Below are 18,536 nucleotides of genomic sequence, written 5' to 3'. Positions count from 1 at the left end.
CCCCCCCCCCCCCCCGGGCTTGCTGGGCCAAACAGCTGATTGGTGGAGCAAGCCTGGAAAGGAGGGAGGGAGAGAGAAACGGAGCAGTGGCAGCGTGCTCACGGAGGAGGCGGAGACAGAGTGGAAGTGAGCTGGGGCAGGAAGCAGTTCCTCTCCCTGATATAACACGGCCTCACCTATAACACAGTGAGATTTTTTTGGCTCCCGAGGGCCACGTTATATCAGGGTAGAGATGTAGGTGTGCGCATGCTGCATGCAGTCAGATGGTTTTACTCCTAGTGGTTCCTGTCAGGTTGGCTGTGGAACCCCTGGAGTTGTACCTTAGTGGCAGTGTATATAGGTTCCTGCCAATCCCCCAGCTCTTCAGTTCCTTCTTACTGCCAGTGATGATTGTTGGAGCCATGTCTCTCACTCACCTCTGCAAGCGTTGCCTCTAGTGATCAGACTTTTGATTATCCTGTAAATAGTTCATTAGTTAGTGTTAGTCTTAGTAAGTTAGTTAGATAGAAATGGGGGGCTTTTCCCCCAGCCCAATTCCCTCCCCTCTTGGGGTTTGGGGCATACCTCAATCTCAAGGTTTTACGCTGTGCAGGACTTTCCACAGACCCATGCCAATGGGTGACCTCGCCAGCTGAGATGGACCTCTCACGCAGCAAGGTGTGGTGCAGTCTAGAGGCAAGCCCGCAATCATGAGGCACTGCTCACCTTCTCCACAGCATGGTTCTCCAGCACCATCCCACTCTGCACCACCGTGGTCTCTGCGTTCAAGGCCCCGGTCATCGGACTCAGGTAGAGTCCTACTATTCCGGGCACAGTTGACACAAATCAGAGTGGCACTGCTACAGGCAGGAGATTTTGTTGTGGCAGGCACAGTAGCAGGCCAGCACAGTGGCCTTTCTGGACGGACCCAGTGGGCATCCCTCCAGGCCCAGGGCACTTACTCCAGGGGCTCCCAGTCCATAATTTCAGAGGGACACATCTGTTTAGCACCCTGGGACTGTCTCCTGCCTTGAGGCACTGAGATGGGTTCAGTCCAAGGCACAGACCCTGTCTGGGTCCCAACTCCACCACCTGCACCGAGGCCACTGTCGGTGCCAAACAGCACAGTACCGAGCAGCATGTGTCCAGGGAGCTGGAGGGACAGGAGGGCCTGTTATCACCTAGGGCTTTGTCGTCATCCTCACCAGCTGAGGCAGTGGTCTTCATCCTCTGGGCAGCTCCCCATTGATAATAGAATGCACCAGGAACTGTTGCACAGGGTAGTCCATAACATGGGACCACAGACCAAGGAGGTGGTCGAGTCTGAGGACCCTATGGTGGACATATTAACCTGTGAAGGGCCATCCAGGGTGGCATTGCCACTCATTAGAACGTTTCAAGCCACTACAAAAACCTTGTGGCAGACTCCTGCCTCCATTCCCCACTACAGCGAAGGGGATGGAGAGGAACTATTTCGTCCCTTCTAAGGGGTATGAATCTCATTTACTCATATGCAGTTGGGTTCACTGGTCGTAGTGGCGGTGAATGAAAGAGAGCAGGGCCTAACTCCAAAATCCAAGGACTTGAAGAAGCTGGATCTCTTCAGCAGGAGAGTGTACTCCGCTGGGGAGGGAGGGTGTCCCCCTTCGGATTGTTAACCAGCAAGCAATCTTCAGTAGATACAATTTCAAATCATGGGACTCCATGATGAAGTTTAAGGAGTTGGTCCTGTCAGATTCCAGAGTGGAGTTTGCAGCCATAGTAGAGGAGGATAAGGCAGTGGCATGGACCTCCTTTGCAGGCCTCACTAGATGCAGCAGACTTGGCCACGCAAACCATGTCCTCTGCTGTAGCCATGAGGAGGAGTTCATGGCCCCAGGTGTTGGGCCTTCAACCAGAGGTCCAACAAACGATTCAGGACTTGTCCTTTAACAGCATGGGACTATTCTTGGGGCAGACAGACTCCAAGCTCCATAGCCTAAAGGTTTCTTGAGCAGCATTGAAATCATTGTGCCTGCATACTCCTGCCACCAAGCAGAAACACTTTAAGCCCAACTCCCTCTACACTTCTACTCTCCCCAGCCTAGGCAGGACTTCTCCAGGAAAGAGGACAGGAATGGCAGGTGTAAGCCTCCCCATCCACCCCCCAGTCAAGGCCAGGTCTTGGCAAGCCTGCCATCAGGCTCTAAGCAAGGCCTTTGAAGGCGCGCCTGGGGACAATGTACCAGTCCCCTCGCTGGATCCTTCACCCAGTTTACTGAATCATCTGTCCCACTTCTACTGTGCTTGGTCCCAGATAACCTCAGATCGCTGGTTCCTTTGCCCTGTAGAAGTGTGATATTCTCTTCAATTCTGCTCCTCCCACCCCCCTTCCCTGTCACTCTTCAGGGACCCTTCTCACAAGCAGCTCTTCATGCAGGAGGTTCAATAACTCCTTGCCATGGGAGCAGTAGAGGAGGTTCCTCAGGAGCTAAAAGACAAGGGATTCTATTTCTGGTATTTCCTAATCCTCCAAAGCCAATGGGAACGGGGGTGTCAAACCCATCCTCGACCTGTGAGGCCTCAACAGATTCATGAAGAAGTTGAGGTTCTGCACAGTCTGTTTGACTGCCATCATCCCACCTCTGGATCCGGGAGACTGGTACGCTGCCTTCAAACTCCACGGACACGTATTTCCACATATCAATAGTTCCAGGCCACAGATGCTTTCTCAGCTTCGTAGTGAACCACAACCATTACTATCAATTTACAGTCCTCCACTTTGGCCTGTCAGCAGCCCCTCAAGATTTTACCAAGTGCATGGCAGTTGCAGCCCCCTTCCTGAAAAGAAGGCAGGTGCAGGTCTTCCTGTACCCTGACCACTGGCTGATCAGGGGCCGCTCCAGGGCGCAAGTGAAGGAACACGTCAACTTGATGAGATCCACCTTCGACAGGCTGGGTCTCCTGAATGTACACAAATCAACTTTATCCCCTGCTTGAAGAATAGAGTTCACTGGGGCAGTGTTGGACTCGGGTCAGGCCAGAGCCTTCCTGCCAGAGTCTCGTTTTTGGACAATGTAAGACCTCATACAAACCTTCAAGCAATACTCCACCACCACAGCGAGGAATTGCTGGAAGTTCCTCGGACATATAGCAGCTTGTACGTATGTGGTACAACACATGAGGCTGAGGCTCAGACCTCTCCAGGCCTGGCTGGTGTCAACTTATCAACCAGAGCATGACAGCCTGGAAAGGGTGGTTACACTCCCACTGCCAGTTCTCAGATCTCTCCAGTGGTGACTCAAACCACTGGTGGTATGCGTGAGGGTCCCCTTCGCCAAACCGCAGACCTCGCTGGCCCTGGTCACAGATGTGTCACCATTTGGGGTGGGGAGCTCATCTGGGAGATTTCAGGACCTGTGGTCTTTGGTCGCAAGAGGAGCTCTCGCTTCACATCAATGTCAAAATGCTGAGAGCGGTCCCCCTGACAAGCCAGACCTTCCGGGCTCACTTGTGAGGGAAAGGTGCAGCAGTGATGACAGACAATATGACCGCAATGTTTTATATAAACAAGCAGGGTGGAGCTCGCTCCTCTCCCCTAAGTCAGGAAGCCCTCAAGCTGCATAGCCCACTCAATTCACCTGAAAGCATCCTATCTCCCAGGTTCTCAGAACGAGCTGGCAGACTATCTCAGCAGATTCTTCCATAACCACAAGTGGTTCATGCACCTGGACATGGTGAACAACATTTTCCAAAAGTGGGGGAGTTCCCCAGATCGACCTGTTCACCACAAAAAGCAAGAGGAAATGAATTTATCCCGACAATACCCTAGTGTTGCCAGGAAGCACGTTATCACCCTCTTTCAGATGAGAGGATGGGGCACAGAAACTAAGCCACAATGCACGTGGGAGAGAGTGTTGGTCTCTGTGGTGGCTGACCCCCAGCAATGGACAGAAGTCAAACAGCCATGCTGTTAGCTCTGTCAGCCACTTTTGATACTGCGGATCTTGAGATTTATTAGACATGCCTGCAGGAGCCCTAGGATCTTTCCCTAACAGAGGCACTATATTTAGTTATCCTCAAGGGCTGTGGTCTGGGGGATCCATCTCCTCACCCCATCTGATCGCTGTGTGAGAGGCATGGCTGTAGTGTCACATATGCTGATCATACTCAACCCTACCTTTCGCACTGAACCTGGACACTGATACTTCCTAACCTTCTTAGTGCCTGGCAGAGCGAAGACTAAATGGGAGCATAGCTTCCTTAAGCTCAGACCTGGTAAAATGCAGGTGTGGCGAGGGTAAGTAAGGGCTGAATGCTCTTGGGAGCATAAGCCATACTCACTAAAGAGGTGTGGTTACCCCAGTATTCTCGAGGTCAGATGCAGAGAAGCACCTAGCTAAAGACCAAGTGTATTGATCCCTGAGAAGTATGCATATTTCTGTGGAACCTCACTTTAAATGCCAGGGCTTTTGGGAAATGAGGCTAACAAGTCATTTCGTACATGGCTGTGTTTAGCTTCCTTCATGATCCAGAACCCTCAGCTAATCCATGTTCCTTCCTTTTACTATGCAGCCCAGATTGTGGTTAGCAGATGATGTGCCTAGGGAGAGCACACAATACCGAGAGATCTTCCCAAGTGAAGGCTGACTTGGATTCCCACCAAATACAGTCATGGCCACTTGGCCATTCATAAGGAGGTGACATTTTTTTATTCAGGTAATAGTTCTACCACTTTAAGGCTTAATACTTAGACTTTCCTACCATTACTGCCCAAGTATGTTGTATTACATTCACCTTCCTGGTAGAGGGTAAACTGCATTTATACGCAATCAGTCCTTTTATGGAAAAGCATATGCGTCATGCCAAATTCTCTTACAACCCCAATGAAATGCCTGGGGGCTTCAGGCACCAGGTCCCATTGTCCAGTTTCAATGGGGTTACATGGAGTGTAACAGAGAAATGTCTCCCGTAAAGTAACATTCACCCCTTCGTAGAGGACTGTGCATCACTTAAACCCTATTTTGCTCGTCCCTCAGCAGACCGTTGGGTTTCACCCATAAAGAATAAACTGTCCTGAACTATTTGATGCAAGGTTGTTTCCCTAATAGGGATTTCTAATGACTCATAGACTCATAGGTCAGAAGGGACCAATATGATCATCTAGTCTGACCTCCTGCACAAGGCAGGCCACAAAACCCTACCCATACACATTTATAACAACCCCTAACCATGACTGAGTTATTGAAATCCTCAAAATTGTGATTTGAAGACCTCAAGCTGCAGAGAATCCACCAGCAAGCGACCCATGCCCACCTACAGAGGAAGGCGAAAAACCTCCAGGGCCTCTGCCAATCCCCTCGGAGTAAAATTCCTTCCCGACCCAAATTGCGATAGCTAAACCTGAGCATGTGGGCAAGACTCACCAGCTAGCACCAAAAAGAATCTCTGCAGTAACCAGTCCCATCCATCCACATCCCTCACAGACATGTGAGGCAGATTATCTGCCGATAATCCAAGTATCAATTGCCCAAATTAACTATCCCATCATAACATCCCCTCCATATACTTATCAGTAATCTAACCAGATAAGTCTTTGCGCCCACTCTTCCCTCGGAAGGCTGTTCCAGAACTTCACTCCCCTAATGGTTAGAAACCTTCATCTAATTTCACAGACCACAAGACTGATGCTTGAGTAGTTAATACGTATTGCCAGAATCCAGAGAAGACTACAGGCTTACTTAGAGGTACAGTTCAGATGTATTTTATGCAATACTTGGATGCCTAAAAAGACATACCCTGCCCACTCTAAGCCTTTTTCATAAATGGTTTGCATCCCTTGCAGTTTTTAATGCATTTGTTTTACTTCACAGATATAAAGAATATATTTGGGATTTGTACAGTGCCTGGCACACAAGGTTGCCAGTTTTGATTGGCTGTATTCCTGGAGATTTCATCACATGACATAATCTTTAATTCAAGATTGATCTTTAATTCCTGGAGACTCCAGGGCAATCCTAGAGGGTTGGCACCACAGTGGCACAGTGGGGCCCTGATCCAGGATTGTACAGCAGTAGCATATACGAGCCCTACATAACTAATAATAATCTTCCACGAATGTTGGTGGCATTCTTGTGTTAAAATAGTGAGCTGAGGACTTGACTTAAGGTATTTTTCTGCAGAGTAGCAACCAAAACTTCCTTTTTACACATTTAGTTCCACATGTGACATCAGATCCTCTGCTACTTAAGTTGTATCATTAGTTTGCGGCTTCACAATGTCAACTACACAGCTAGAAAAGCATGTAACTTAAAAAGGCTCTGTCAAGTGTGTGCACTGCAGAGAGACTAATAGAAATCCTATTTTCTCCTTTGGTTCTTGGAATCTGGATACACTTTATTGTAAACATCAATTTCATTGACTTCAGACCCAACACAAAGTCAGCATGTTTGGGGAGTTATAAAAGAAGTGAACCTAAAATGTTGTTGTTTAAATACTGCTAGCTAGGGGCCTGCTTGCCTTGGCTAAAGCCAGAACATCCAGTGTTAACTCAAACAGCAGGTAACAGTGTAAAAGTGAATAGAATCTGAGTAAGGGCCACTTCTCATTTCTGTGTGGCAAATGAGTGTAGACACACATGGGGCTGGATTTTTCAGTCTTATTTCAGAAGAGTGGGAACAGGGTGCATCTGAAGACATGGCTGTTAGGCAGGAGGGAAAAAGTGAGGGCAAGTCATAGAAAGCAGACTGCTAGTTTAACACACATGGTTAGTACTTTGCTCAGGAGGGATAAACTTGGCAGCGTTCTCTCTTGCTTCTGACTTAGGCTATGTCTACACTATGCAAGGCTGTGTTGCTACAGTGAAGCCGCTGTTTGTCAGTTCTCCTGCCAACAAAATCATCCAACCCCTATGAGTAGCATTAGTGTTGTTGGCAGGAGAATGCTCCTGACGACAAAGAGCTGTTCACACCAGCACTTGTTGTCGGCAGAGCTTTTGTCTCTTGGGGGGATGTTTTTTTAACACCTCTGAAAGACCTGTTCTGTCGTTCAGTTGCCAGTCCCTAGACATAGCCTTAGGGCATGGCTACACTTATATTTTTGCAGCGCTGGTAGTTACAGCTGTGGTCGTACAGCTGTGTAGGGCCAGCGCTGCAGTGTGTCCACACTGACAGTGACCAGCGCTGCAGTGTGGCCACATTTGCAGCATTTGCAGCACTGTTGGGAAGTGGGTGCATTGTGGGCAAGCTATCCGCGTTCAGGTGCTGCAACATGTTTTCAAAAGAGGGGTGAAGGAGGGGGGGGGGGGGGGGGGGGGGGAGGGGGGGGGGGGGGGGGGGGGGGTGGAGTGTGACAGGGAGCTGCGGAGACAAGAGAGTGGATTTTGGAGCAGACACTGTGTGACAGCTCCTGCTTGCAATTCTGGCCATTCCCCCTTCTCTCAATCACTCTTAATTGTAAAAAGGCTTCAGACCAGATAAGCAGCTTCTCCGACGGACCCTCCCCCCCCCGTGCTGTTTGTCTCCTCAAGCAAACATGTGAACTTCAAAGCCTGCTCACTCACTCACGTCAGCAAAGAGCAGCTGTGTTTGTTTTTAGATAAGTACCAGGAGTACCTTCGTTGTTTGTAGTACAGGAACTTGTGGGATACTCCTAATACTGGAGGCAATAAGAGGGCTGGTGAGTGCGTCACACCTGAATGAGCAGCGCTGGATTCGCTACACCCGTAGCGGACCAGGTGTACAGCCAGCGCTGCAGGAAGGGAGTTGCAGCGCTGGCTGAGCTCTGTAAGTGTGGACACCTGGTAAGTTGCAGCGCTGTAACCCCCTCACCAGCGCTGCAACTTGCAAGTGTAGCCAAGCCCTTAGTTTCCCTTCTTGTGTTGATTAGTGCAGGAGTCTCAGATATTTGCATAATCCTATGGCATCTATCTCAGAGTAGGCAGTTACAGATGATAAGTTAAGCAGTTCAAGGTGGGAGTAGGTCTGTCAGACTCTTGATGTGTCTCTGACATGACTACTTAAGTTCCTGGTGTGTGTAAGTTTTCATATATGCTCTAAACTGACAATTTTTGTTAGTGTCGCTCCAAAACAGGCTGCAAAGAGGTTGCATTTGTATTTAGTAATTAAAGCTCTATCACTGTCCTGATCTTGCAGGTGAAAGTGTATTTAATCAGAGGGGGAAATTAACAAACTGTTGATATAATCTGAAAGATTCTGGATTAAGGCTTAAAAATCACTAGAAGGTGTAAAAGCGCTTTAAAACCAGAATCAGAATACGTTCTTCCTTCACTTATCTAGCACTGAGTTTTGTGCAAGTCCTGCAGCGGTGAAGATGCTTAGTCCAATGAATGCAGTTCCCAACAATGTTCCGTGTGTTAAAGATGCCATCAGTGGCCACAGGAGAGACGAGACATGTAGCACTGGGTTCTAGTCTGACTATATAAAGACCCTTTCTATTATCCTGTTAGAGTATCTTGCATCAGAAAAAATAAACTCTCGAACATTCCCAACAGCTGAGCATGGCCCTGAGGAATGGTGTTTGCTCCAAGCAATGAGTCCATTATCTTTGCTAACATTTTAGCACCTGATCAGACAGGAGGAGTACGCACTGCTATATTGGCTTGAGTTCTCATGTAATCAAATCATTCTCTCTCAGAGCCACTTGTCTTTCCCAGACAGTACTGCCTCCAGTGTTAGTACTGGTGCTTGTTGTGTTGACACAGTGAGTGAGGTCATGACTTGGACAGTTCCCCCATGCAGCCAAGCAGTTTAGAAATGGGGCTAAAAAGTTTCATACACATGGGTCTGTTCTGAAACCAATAGGCTGGTAGTGCCAGTGGCTAATTAAATAGTCACAACTCTGTTTTGCACTTTTACCTGCTGACTTGAATAAACATTATCACTAAATTTCTCCTTCTTCTTGATTTGTCTTGGTAGCTGAAACCCCAGGCTCTATAACAGGGGTAGCCAAACTTACTGATCCTCCAAGCTGCATGTGATAATCTTCAGGCACCTCCTGTTGGGTTGAAGCCCCTAGCCCCAACACCCTGAGCTCCCCCTCTCCCTCTGAGTCTGATAGGAGAATGGGGAGGTATGGAGGGCTCCGCAAGCTGTACTTTAACAGTAAAAGAGCCACATGTGGCTTGTGAGCTGCAGTTTGGTCACCCTTGCTCTATAATGAGGCATGTGTGTAGGTAATGTGCCAGTAGATGGCAACCAAGACTATGCAGCGTTGTTAATTGGTTTTGTACCAAGCCTGAATGCGTCAGGTGTGTAGCTTTGACAGATAACACTGGGGTCCCCTCCTCCATACATTGCCTGTAATTTGCATAAAAGTGCAACCTATTTAAAGTTGGAAGGATTAGATTTTTTAATTTTTTCAATTTCACTGTGTATGCACAAACCAATGAAAATGTAGTTCTAGACCAGTGATTTTCAGCCTTTTTTTTTTATTTGCAGGCCCTTAAAAAATTTCAAATTAAGGTGCAGACCCCTTTGGAAATTTTAGCCATAGTCTGTGGACCCCCAGGGGTCTACATGGAGCACAGGTTGAAAACCAGTGTTCTTGACAGCCCAGCTCTGCTCCCAGCATGCCCAAGCCCCAGCCCAGAGAACTCACTGTTTCTGGCTGGCTTCTGTTTTGTGAAACACACAGAGGTCTGAGCAGAAGCCTAGAATGAATCTCTCAGCTAAGCCCAATGCAGAGTTTAGTTTATCACTGTTTATAGCATGCACCTAATTAGAGAATCTCTGGGTGCATGTGCCTTAACTTGCATATCACATGACAGCCCTCACCACTCTGCCACGTTAGGGTGATCAGATGTCCTGATAAAATTGGAACTGTCCTGATTTTGAGGAATTTGTCCCGCATCCCGACCAGAGTGTGGTCGGGATGCCATTTGTCTCGATATTTTGTTTCCTGGTCTTTGGCGGCAATTCAGCGGAGAGTCCTTCAGTCGCGGACAGCCACTGAAATATACCACCGAAGACCATCCCCGACTGAAGGGCTCGCCGCCAAACTCCCAGACAGTTGAGTGGGGTTTTTTTTTAACCTCCCCCTCCCCCGCCCCACAGCGATCCCGATATTTTCCCCATAACATCTGGTCACCCTATGCCACGTGGGGCTGCAATGAGACCTGCCAGTGTTTAGTGAGCACACAAGATGCTGTCATTCTTTAACTGAATCCCCAGACAGCAGTTGCCATGGGGGTGGCCTAGATTTTCTCAGCCCAGGAAGCTGGGCTTTTCTGGATCCACACCTTCAACTTTCTCAGCCTAGATACCCAGAGTGTCAGTTGAGATGTCCCTGGCCTTGGCTGCTCCGCTAGATTTTCCATCCCAGTGCGACATTCCCAGTGGTTTCAGCAGGGACTTGTGGAATGTCTCCATTTCTCACTGGGGCCTCTGGGTTGTCCCACCTGAACAAAATGAGCATTGATACAGACTTCTGGGCCAGCCACACGTAAACAGGAAAGCCCTTCTCACTCCCAGCCGACCCTGCTGGGAAAAGAAATAACAGGATGTGAATTGCAGCCTCAAACAGAATGCAGTTTCTTTCACTCTTCTCCCTGGGCAGCCCCAACGGGCGCCATCTGGGGAGGGTTCAAGTCTCTGAATGCTCCAGTCTGCCATGGTTCCAGGGGATGTATCCCATCCAAGAAGCTGCTGCTGCTGGCAGGAGGCTTCTGACTCCCTCTGCAGAGCTAACTGTGTTCATGCAGAGGACTTAGGTGTGCAAAGGCCCTGTCAGCACTTAGACCTTGATCGCGTCTGGGAGGGGAAAATGGACAGAAGCTGAACAGCCCTGGGCTAATGTGCTTTGCTTTCATTTTCCAAGTTGCAGTGAGTTGTAAATGCATCCAAGCACAGAGCTGATCAGTCGCTTGGTACAAACAATTATCCTGATCATTGCTGAGATATGTGGTGCTTGTTTCCCTGCTAGGAAAAATCACCATTGGGAAAACTTCCTTGTAGGCTTAGACTTGGTGTTTATGGTTTATATGCAGCTTTGTGTTTGGTGGAGAGGATGCAGCAACAGCACTGGATCAGCACAAGGGCCTGGAACAAACAGGGTTTTATTCTAGTCAGTGTCCTAGCAGGAGGCTGCTCTAGCCCCCTCTCGCTAGCCCACGTTGCTGCAAGGGTCTGTGTGAAATGAAAATTATCTAGTGGAAACTATCATAGGAGCAGGCTTTCCTTAACCCTGACAGGCAGCCCCTTCTTTGGCTTAGGCTTTGTTCACCCTGTGACATTGCACTCCATATGATGTTATGAAAATATGCTAACGAGTGTGAATATAATGTAACTGGAATATGCTTCATTCAAAGGGTCTCTTGTAAGGTATCATTACAAAGCTTATAATCAACTGTGTGTGTTCATCCTATATGAATCAGGAGCAGCTCCAGGCACCAGCATGCCAAGCACGTGCCTGGGGCGGCAAGCTGCAGGGGGCGCTCTGCCAGTTGCCGTGAGGGTGGCAGGCAGGCAGGCTGCCTTCGGCGGGTCCACTGGTCCCGCGGCTTCGGTGGACCTCCTGCAGGCAAGCCGCCGAATCCGTGGGACTAGGAACCTCCCGCAGGCAAGCCGCTGAAGGCAGCCAGCCTGCCGTGCTAGGGAAGGCAAAATACCTAGAGCTGCCCCTGGTATGAATGTATCTTTATTTTATTTTTTTTAATCTGCAGCTAGAAATATGAAGTATAACTCTGAGGTCCTACTGTAATTATGCAAAGTGTGGGCCATTAATGGTGGCCTGGAATCTTTATTGCTCCCATTAACCAGGACAATTGGTTGTAAATGGCTCTGTTTACCTGTAAGTCTTCCTGTATACCTGTGTGCTGGAAAGGGGTAATGAAGTCTTACAGTGACATGTGATCATGTCACCTGAACTGGAATCCATCTTTAACCTGGTGCTTTTCCATTTAGAAGGAGGGGTGGGAACCCAGAGAGGGACAAGGGATTCCCACCTCATGCCAAAGCTATAAACGGGGTGGAACAGAACAAAGAGGGCTGCAGTCATCAGAAATTCCCTAGCTACCACCTGAGCTGGAACAAGGACTGTACCGGGGAAAGGATTGGGCCCAGACTAGAAGGAGGCTAGTCTGTCAAAGACACTTATTAGAACATCTCTGAGAGTGAGATTTACCTGCATATTTTCCTACGATATTAGGCTTAGACTTGCGCGTTTTGTTTTATTTTGTTTGGTAATTTACTTTGTTCTGTCTATTACTTGGAACCACTTAAATCCTACTTTCTGTATTTAATGAAATCACTTTTTACTTATTAATTAACCCAGAGTAAGTGTTAATACCTGGAGGGTGGTGGTGAGGAACAGCTGTGCATATCTCTCTCTCAGTGTTATAGAGGGCAAACAATTTGAGTTTATACAGGGTAAAACTGATTTATTTGTGGTCTGGACCCCTTTGGGATCTGGGTAGCTGAATGCTGGAGACAGGAACTCTTCTTAAGCTTTTTCAGTTAAGCCTGCAGCTTGTGCGGGACGTGGTTCAGACTTGGATCTGTGTTTGCATCAAGCAAGAGTGTCTGGCTCATCGGAAAATGGGCTCAGAAGTAGTCTTGGCACATCAGGTGGCAGCAGGGCCACTCAGAGGATTCAGGGGGCCTGGGGTCTTCAGCAGGGGGCCCCCGCTTTGGCGGTAATTCGACAGTGGGGGGGTCCTTCCACTCTGGGACCCACCACTGAAGTGTCCCAAAGACCCGCGGTGGGGCCCCCGAGCTGCCGAATTACCGCTGAAGCAGGACCCACTGCTGAAGTGCCGGGTCTTCAGCAGTAATTCGGTGGCGGGGCGTCCTTCCACCCTGGGGTGGAAGGACCCCCCCTCCTCACCGCCGAAGACCTGGAGCAGAAGAAGCTCTGGGGGCCTGGGCCCCGTGAGAGTTTTTGCCCCACTTGCCCCCCCTGGGGGCCCTGGGTGGCAGTCCCAAAAGGGCTTCTGTGATCCAACCCGTCAGACACCCGCAGCATGAGTCACAGCAGGTTTCTTCCTGCTCAGCCCCACTTACATCCTATCAGATGGGTTTTTCCCCCCCAGTGTACGCCGTATGGCAGCTGCCTTTCTGCTCATTCGCCTGCTCTGATTCCAGCACCTAGAGTCAAATCCTAGCCCCACTGAATCAATGGGGTTTTGCCACTGTCAGTGGGACCAGGATGTCACCCCTAGTCTCTAGTGCTTTTCATAGACTCTTAAATGTCAGGCTGGAAGGCACATCAAGAGGCCATCAAGTCCAGCCCCCTGCGCTGAGGCAGGATCAGTGAACTTAGATCAGCCCTGATGGGTGTTTGTCCAACCTGTTCTTCAAAACCTCCAACGACAGGGATTCCACAACCTCCCTTGGAGCTTATTCCAGAGTTTAACTACCCTTAGAGTTAGAGAGTTTTCCAAATATCTAACCTCAATCTCTCTTGCTGCAGATTAAGCCCATTGCTTCTTGTCCTACCTCCAGTGGACATGGAGAACTGTTAGTCACCATCCTCTTTATATCAGCCTATTGGATGACTGTTATCAGATCCCCACTCAGTCTTCTTTTCTCAAGACTAAATATGCCCAGTTTTTTTAACCTTTCCTTATAGGTCAGGGTTTTCTAAACCTTTTATAATTTTTAGTGCTCTCCTCTGGAGTCTCTCCAATTTATCCACATCTTTTCCAAAGTGTGGTACCCAGAACTGAACACAGAACTCCAGCTGAGGCCTCCCCACTGCTGAGTAGAAAAGGACGGTTAACTCCCATGTGTCCCGACAGTACTCCTGTTAATACACCCCAGAATTATATTAGCTCTTTTTGCAACTGGAATCACATCGTTGACTTCTGTTAAATTTCTGATCCACTGCAACCCCCAGATCATTGTCAGCAGTACAACGATCTAGCCAATTATTCCCCCTTTTGTAGTTGTGCATTTGATTTTTTTCCTTTCTAAATGTCATACTTTGTAATTGTCTTTATTGAATTTCATCTTGTGGATTTCAGACCAATTCTCCACTTTGTTATGCTTGTCTTGAATTCTAACCCTGTTCTCCAAAGCGCTTGCAACCCTTCCCCAGCATGATGGTCTGCACAATGCAACCCTGAGAGGGGCAAAGAAAGTGCCCTCATTAAATGGGGCTTTTCTTGCACCTCTTGTGTATGTGGTTTAATTAGACATTTGGAAGGGGTATCTTTCTGTTCTGGGATCCTGGAGGCCCCAGGTCCATCTGCAGGCTAGGTTGCCATGTAGTATGACTCAGCTGAGATTATTTACATATGACATCAGCGTTACTGCCTCAGCCATGCCATAGGGGAGGGAATCTTTAGCTGCAGAAAGGCCAGAGTTGACAGCCATTTAGATGATGGTAGTGGGGATTAAGGCTCAGCACCTCCCACCTCCCCCCCAGCAAACACTGGCAATTGTGAGCAGCTCTAACATGTTTCTGAGCAGAGGGCAGTGGTGAGACAGGCTGCCAGTACAGGCTGTAAATTGAGATTGGGCCCTGCAGACAGGAATCCCAGCAAACAATTGCCAGTAGCCCAGTGCTATAGAGGCATCGGTGTTGATTGGGGAGTAATTGGGGTTTATGCTTGTTCCAGCAGAGTATCCCCAAGGACCTGCCCCCACGCTGTGGAACGAGCCACCGGAGCTGCCGTCGGGAGAGGGCCCCTTTGATGCCGCCACCACCACGGGCCGCTTCTCGGACTCTACAGGCTTCCCCCCATACACTTCGGAGTATGAGTCTGAGGACACCACCCACCTGCACCGTCTGAATGATAATGGTACGTAGGAATCTCCCAGGCAGCACCCTGCACCATCCTCGGTTAGAACTGTCTAGCCCACAGCCATCACCTGCATATCCGAGCCCTTCTGTTTGGAGCAAATATTATCATGGTTTAGGAGAAAATCTATAAGGTATTGTTAAGAACTCCCTGTTATCTGTGCCCTCCAGGGAAAGGGGAAATGAATGCTGGCTGTATAAGCCATTCTATTCTTTATCACTTGTTTAGCACCATAGATATACATGACACTCCTAAGCTTGCCAACTTTCTAATTGCATAAAACTGAACACCCTAGCCCCGCCCCTTCCCCAAGGCTCCACCCCTGTGCTCTACATTCCTCCTCCCTCACCCTCATTCACTTCACTGGGGTGGGGCAGGGGGTTGAGGTGCAGAAGGGGGTGAAGGCTCTGGGTGGGGTTGGGGATGAGAGGTTTGGGGTGCAGGAGGGGGCTCTAGGCTGGGCAGTGGGGCTGAGGGATTTGGAGTGTGGGAGGGGGCTGGGGGTTGAGGCAGGAGGTTGGGGTTCAGGAAGGGGTACAGGCTGGGGCAGGGAGTTTGGGCTCATGGTTGAGGTGTGGGCTTACTTCGGGTGGCTCCTGGTCAGTGGCACAGCGGGGCTAAGACAGGCTCCTTACCTGTCCCAAAAGCAGTCAGCAGGTCCAGCTCCTAGGCACGGCACACTGCACTTGCCCGCAGGCACCGCTCTCTCCCTCTCCCCCCTGGTGCTCGGGGCAGGGGCAGCTTGTGGAAACTCACCACCACCACCACCATGCCTAGGAGCTGGATCTGCTGGCTGCTTCCAGGAAGCAGCGCAGAGCCAGGACAGGTAGGGAGCCTGCCTTAGCTGTGCAGCACCACCGGATGTTTAATGGCCCGTAGGCACTACCCAAAACAAGGATGGATTCCCTGCCCCAAAATCTATTTAACCTACTAGGGTTAGCAGCGAGAGGGCCTAGAGAAGGAAATCAACCAGACTCTGGAATCCTGCAGGGTCATTGTGTCCCATCACAGCACTTCCTGTCCCCCCAGGCTGCACTCTCCAATAAACTAGCGATCCAGGAGTTCCAAGCCGCTCAGATGTTTCACACCCTTACAAAGCCCCCTGGGTTTATATTGTGCTTTGCTGAATCTTCTTTGGTCTTCTGTGTAACAAGAACAATGTCTGTGGTAATGGAAAATCCAAATGAGTCTGTCGTCGTCATTAACTAATTGTGTGAAAGCTGCATGCATTGCCTCCTATTCTCTTTCACCTTGAACGTTATTTCCTTGGGACTGTGCTCCTCTGATACAGTGCAAGATAGGAGCCTAATGGAATTTCTGTTTATTCCTATCCCGACTCCCTGTGCATGTCCTGTATTAGCCTTCTCTGCCCCTCCCTATGGTGTTCCTGCTTTTGGTGCAAGAGCTTTCTGCTGTGCAGCTCCTGCCCTCCGGAAAGCTGTGCTGTCTCGCTCCAGCTCCATGCTCTAGCTATGTTCAAATCATGTCTGTAAACTACTTTTCCCCCACTGCTTGTGTCTCTTCATTGTTCTCTTCTCCTCTCATTCTGTGTCCCTGTTGTTTCCCTCTGTAAGTAATTCTGGGCTCGTTTGTCTGAGTGACCCTATCCACACCACAGCTGTAACATGGGGCCATGCAGAGATGGTTTCCGTTAGCCCACAAGAATAATCAAAGTTCTTTCTCATGGCAGGACTGAAGTGCCACTTTCCCAACTGTCTTCTAAAGTCTGTAGTGAGTTAACTTTGAAGGTGGAGGGAGGTTTAAAATACAACACACAGGAAGGGTCAATTGGCTAGCAGTGCCCTTTGCCACTGTGCTAAAGACCTGTGCTGACAGAAGGTCAGTTACCTGATCAGAGACCTGCTCGATAGCGACAGTTCCCTGAGTTGCTGTCATGTGACACAAGGAAATTGCATTCAGTGATTGTGTTGAGGTGACAGCATCTGAACTTCTTGACTGGGAGAGATGGGCAGCTAAGCAGCTGTGTGACCCCTGCGTATAGTTCAGTGGCTGGGCTGTGTCACATCATCACTCATCTGAAAGCTTTGTCAGTATAAATGCAGAGAGACTGAGAACCACTCAACCAGAGACACCCCACCACCACCACACACCCTGCAATTACAATGCGTGTTCCCCTGTTGGAATGAAACAAGCGCAGCTGGCCTGCCAGCTGAGAAAGGGCTTCACTGTATAGATGGTTGGGACAAAGCTATGTTGATACATTGTGTGTTATGATGGGCCAAGGGAGGTAATGATGTAAAGAGCCCACAAGGTCCTGGAATTATTGGTGCCACCGTGATCACTGCTTTCCTGGGCACTTCTGTGATTGTGGCCCTGATTGTTGTCACCCTGCGAAAATTCTCTGTCTCCTGAATTCTCCCAAATGGCAGGACCATGACGGAGACCCTGCCTGCGGCTCCAACCATCATGTGCGATCTGGCCCAAGCAATTATCTCCTAGTGAACATGCACCCCTGAGGCTACACAGCCCCTTCCCCACCCAGGTTACTGCACTGCCTTCAAGTCTATAGCAAATGCTCAGATCCAGACATCACTTTAAAATATGCTTCCCTCTTATCTTCCTCCCCATCTCCACTTCCCTCCTTTGCTCATTTTCACCCCACCCCAAGGCTTCCAACACTTGGTTGTCACCGGTCCAGAGCCTCTGGGATTGCTGGTGGTGACTTTCATGAGGTTTCCAAAAGGAAGCCAGCAGCAGCACGACTGCTCCGTGGAAGCCTTGCAGCCATCCGAGGGGAGAAGGGCTGTTGTAGGGCATGGGGATGGAAGCCAGCAGCCATAGTGTCTGCAGGGTGCTTGTGTCACTCAGGGTGTTGCAGCGGGGAGGGAGGAATGGGGAAGTGGTTTTAAATGAATGTTAATGATTAGTACAGGTGGTTTGGTTTTATCCCATTTTTCCCTGGAGTTTGCTGGGGTTTGGTGGAGGAACACTCATGTTTGGAACTGGCTTTCTTCAATCAACCACTGTAAAATCCCAATAGCCCTGGCACCGTGTGTACGTGCCAGGGCCTGCAGTGCAAGCACTGGTGGCTGAATGCGCAGTGTGGGGGTGGCTCTGCAGAATGATTGCACCAGTCATTTCCATAGTTGTACTTGGCACTGTGCATTTCCCAGGCATGCAGGATCGCGCCCAAGGGCAATGGGGATTGAGTATTGCAGGAGTGGAAGATTCAGCCCGCCTGGGTGGAGGGGAAGGGTGGAGCGTGTCCTCAGTAAATACTGTCTCCTGTGGCTGCCTAGAGATTAGTGGGGACAACACTGGACATTCCTGTCTCAGTCTTCCTGGTCCTGGAGCTGGGCAGTCTGCTGAGCTCCATGTGCCCAGGGATTTGTGGATACACTGTTTTCCACGTGCTGTTAGCTTGGAGTGACCTCCAGCTCTTTGTGCTGTTCTGAGCCTTTCTTTTCTCTCCCTGGGTTCTCTGCAGGGTCTCTGGGTCCTGGAGCTATCAGTGCCATCGTAATCGCTGCTCTCCTGGGCACGTCTGTGATTGTGGCCCTGATCGTCATCACCCTGCGAAAATTCTCTGCCTCCTGAACTGAATAAAAGCTTTTTCCTAATACAAGTGTCTTCTGCCTGTCTGTGTCTCTGGCCTACTCCATCTGTGTCTGACTGCACTGGACCTCATTGAGGATGCACCTCAATGAGGAGTCTCAGGGCCTTTTAACAGACTTAACGCCACCACTGCCCTCCATGTGTGTTTTACTCCCACCTCAGTGGTAAATTAGAGCCATGTGGGCTGATGCTGCAGGAGTGTCTCTGGGTTGCTCATGCTGCTCTGAGCCACAGAATTGTT

At 49.4% G+C, this 18,536-nt stretch overlaps 1 protein-coding gene across 1 annotated transcript in view; it reads left to right on the top strand.

The window, feature by feature from the left end:
* Window positions 1-18,283, top strand: part of SNORC (secondary ossification center associated regulator of chondrocyte maturation) — a 23,525-nt gene extending 5,242 nt beyond the window's left edge. The window contains exons 3-4 of the mRNA XM_032801636.2: window positions 14,537-14,719; window positions 18,168-18,283. Of these exons, the coding sequence (XP_032657527.1) occupies window positions 14,537-14,719; window positions 18,168-18,277 (293 nt within the window). The 3' untranslated portion in view covers window positions 18,278-18,283. The remainder of the gene's footprint in view (window positions 1-14,536; window positions 14,720-18,167) is intronic.
* Window positions 18,284-18,536: the final 253 nt, after the last annotated feature.

The sequence above is a fragment of the Chelonoidis abingdonii genome, chromosome 8, assembly GCF_003597395.2.
Source record: "Chelonoidis abingdonii isolate Lonesome George chromosome 8, CheloAbing_2.0, whole genome shotgun sequence".
In the NCBI taxonomy this organism is placed as follows: domain Eukaryota; kingdom Metazoa; phylum Chordata; order Testudines; family Testudinidae; genus Chelonoidis; species Chelonoidis abingdonii.
This window is presented reverse-complemented; position numbering and strand designations above follow the sequence as displayed.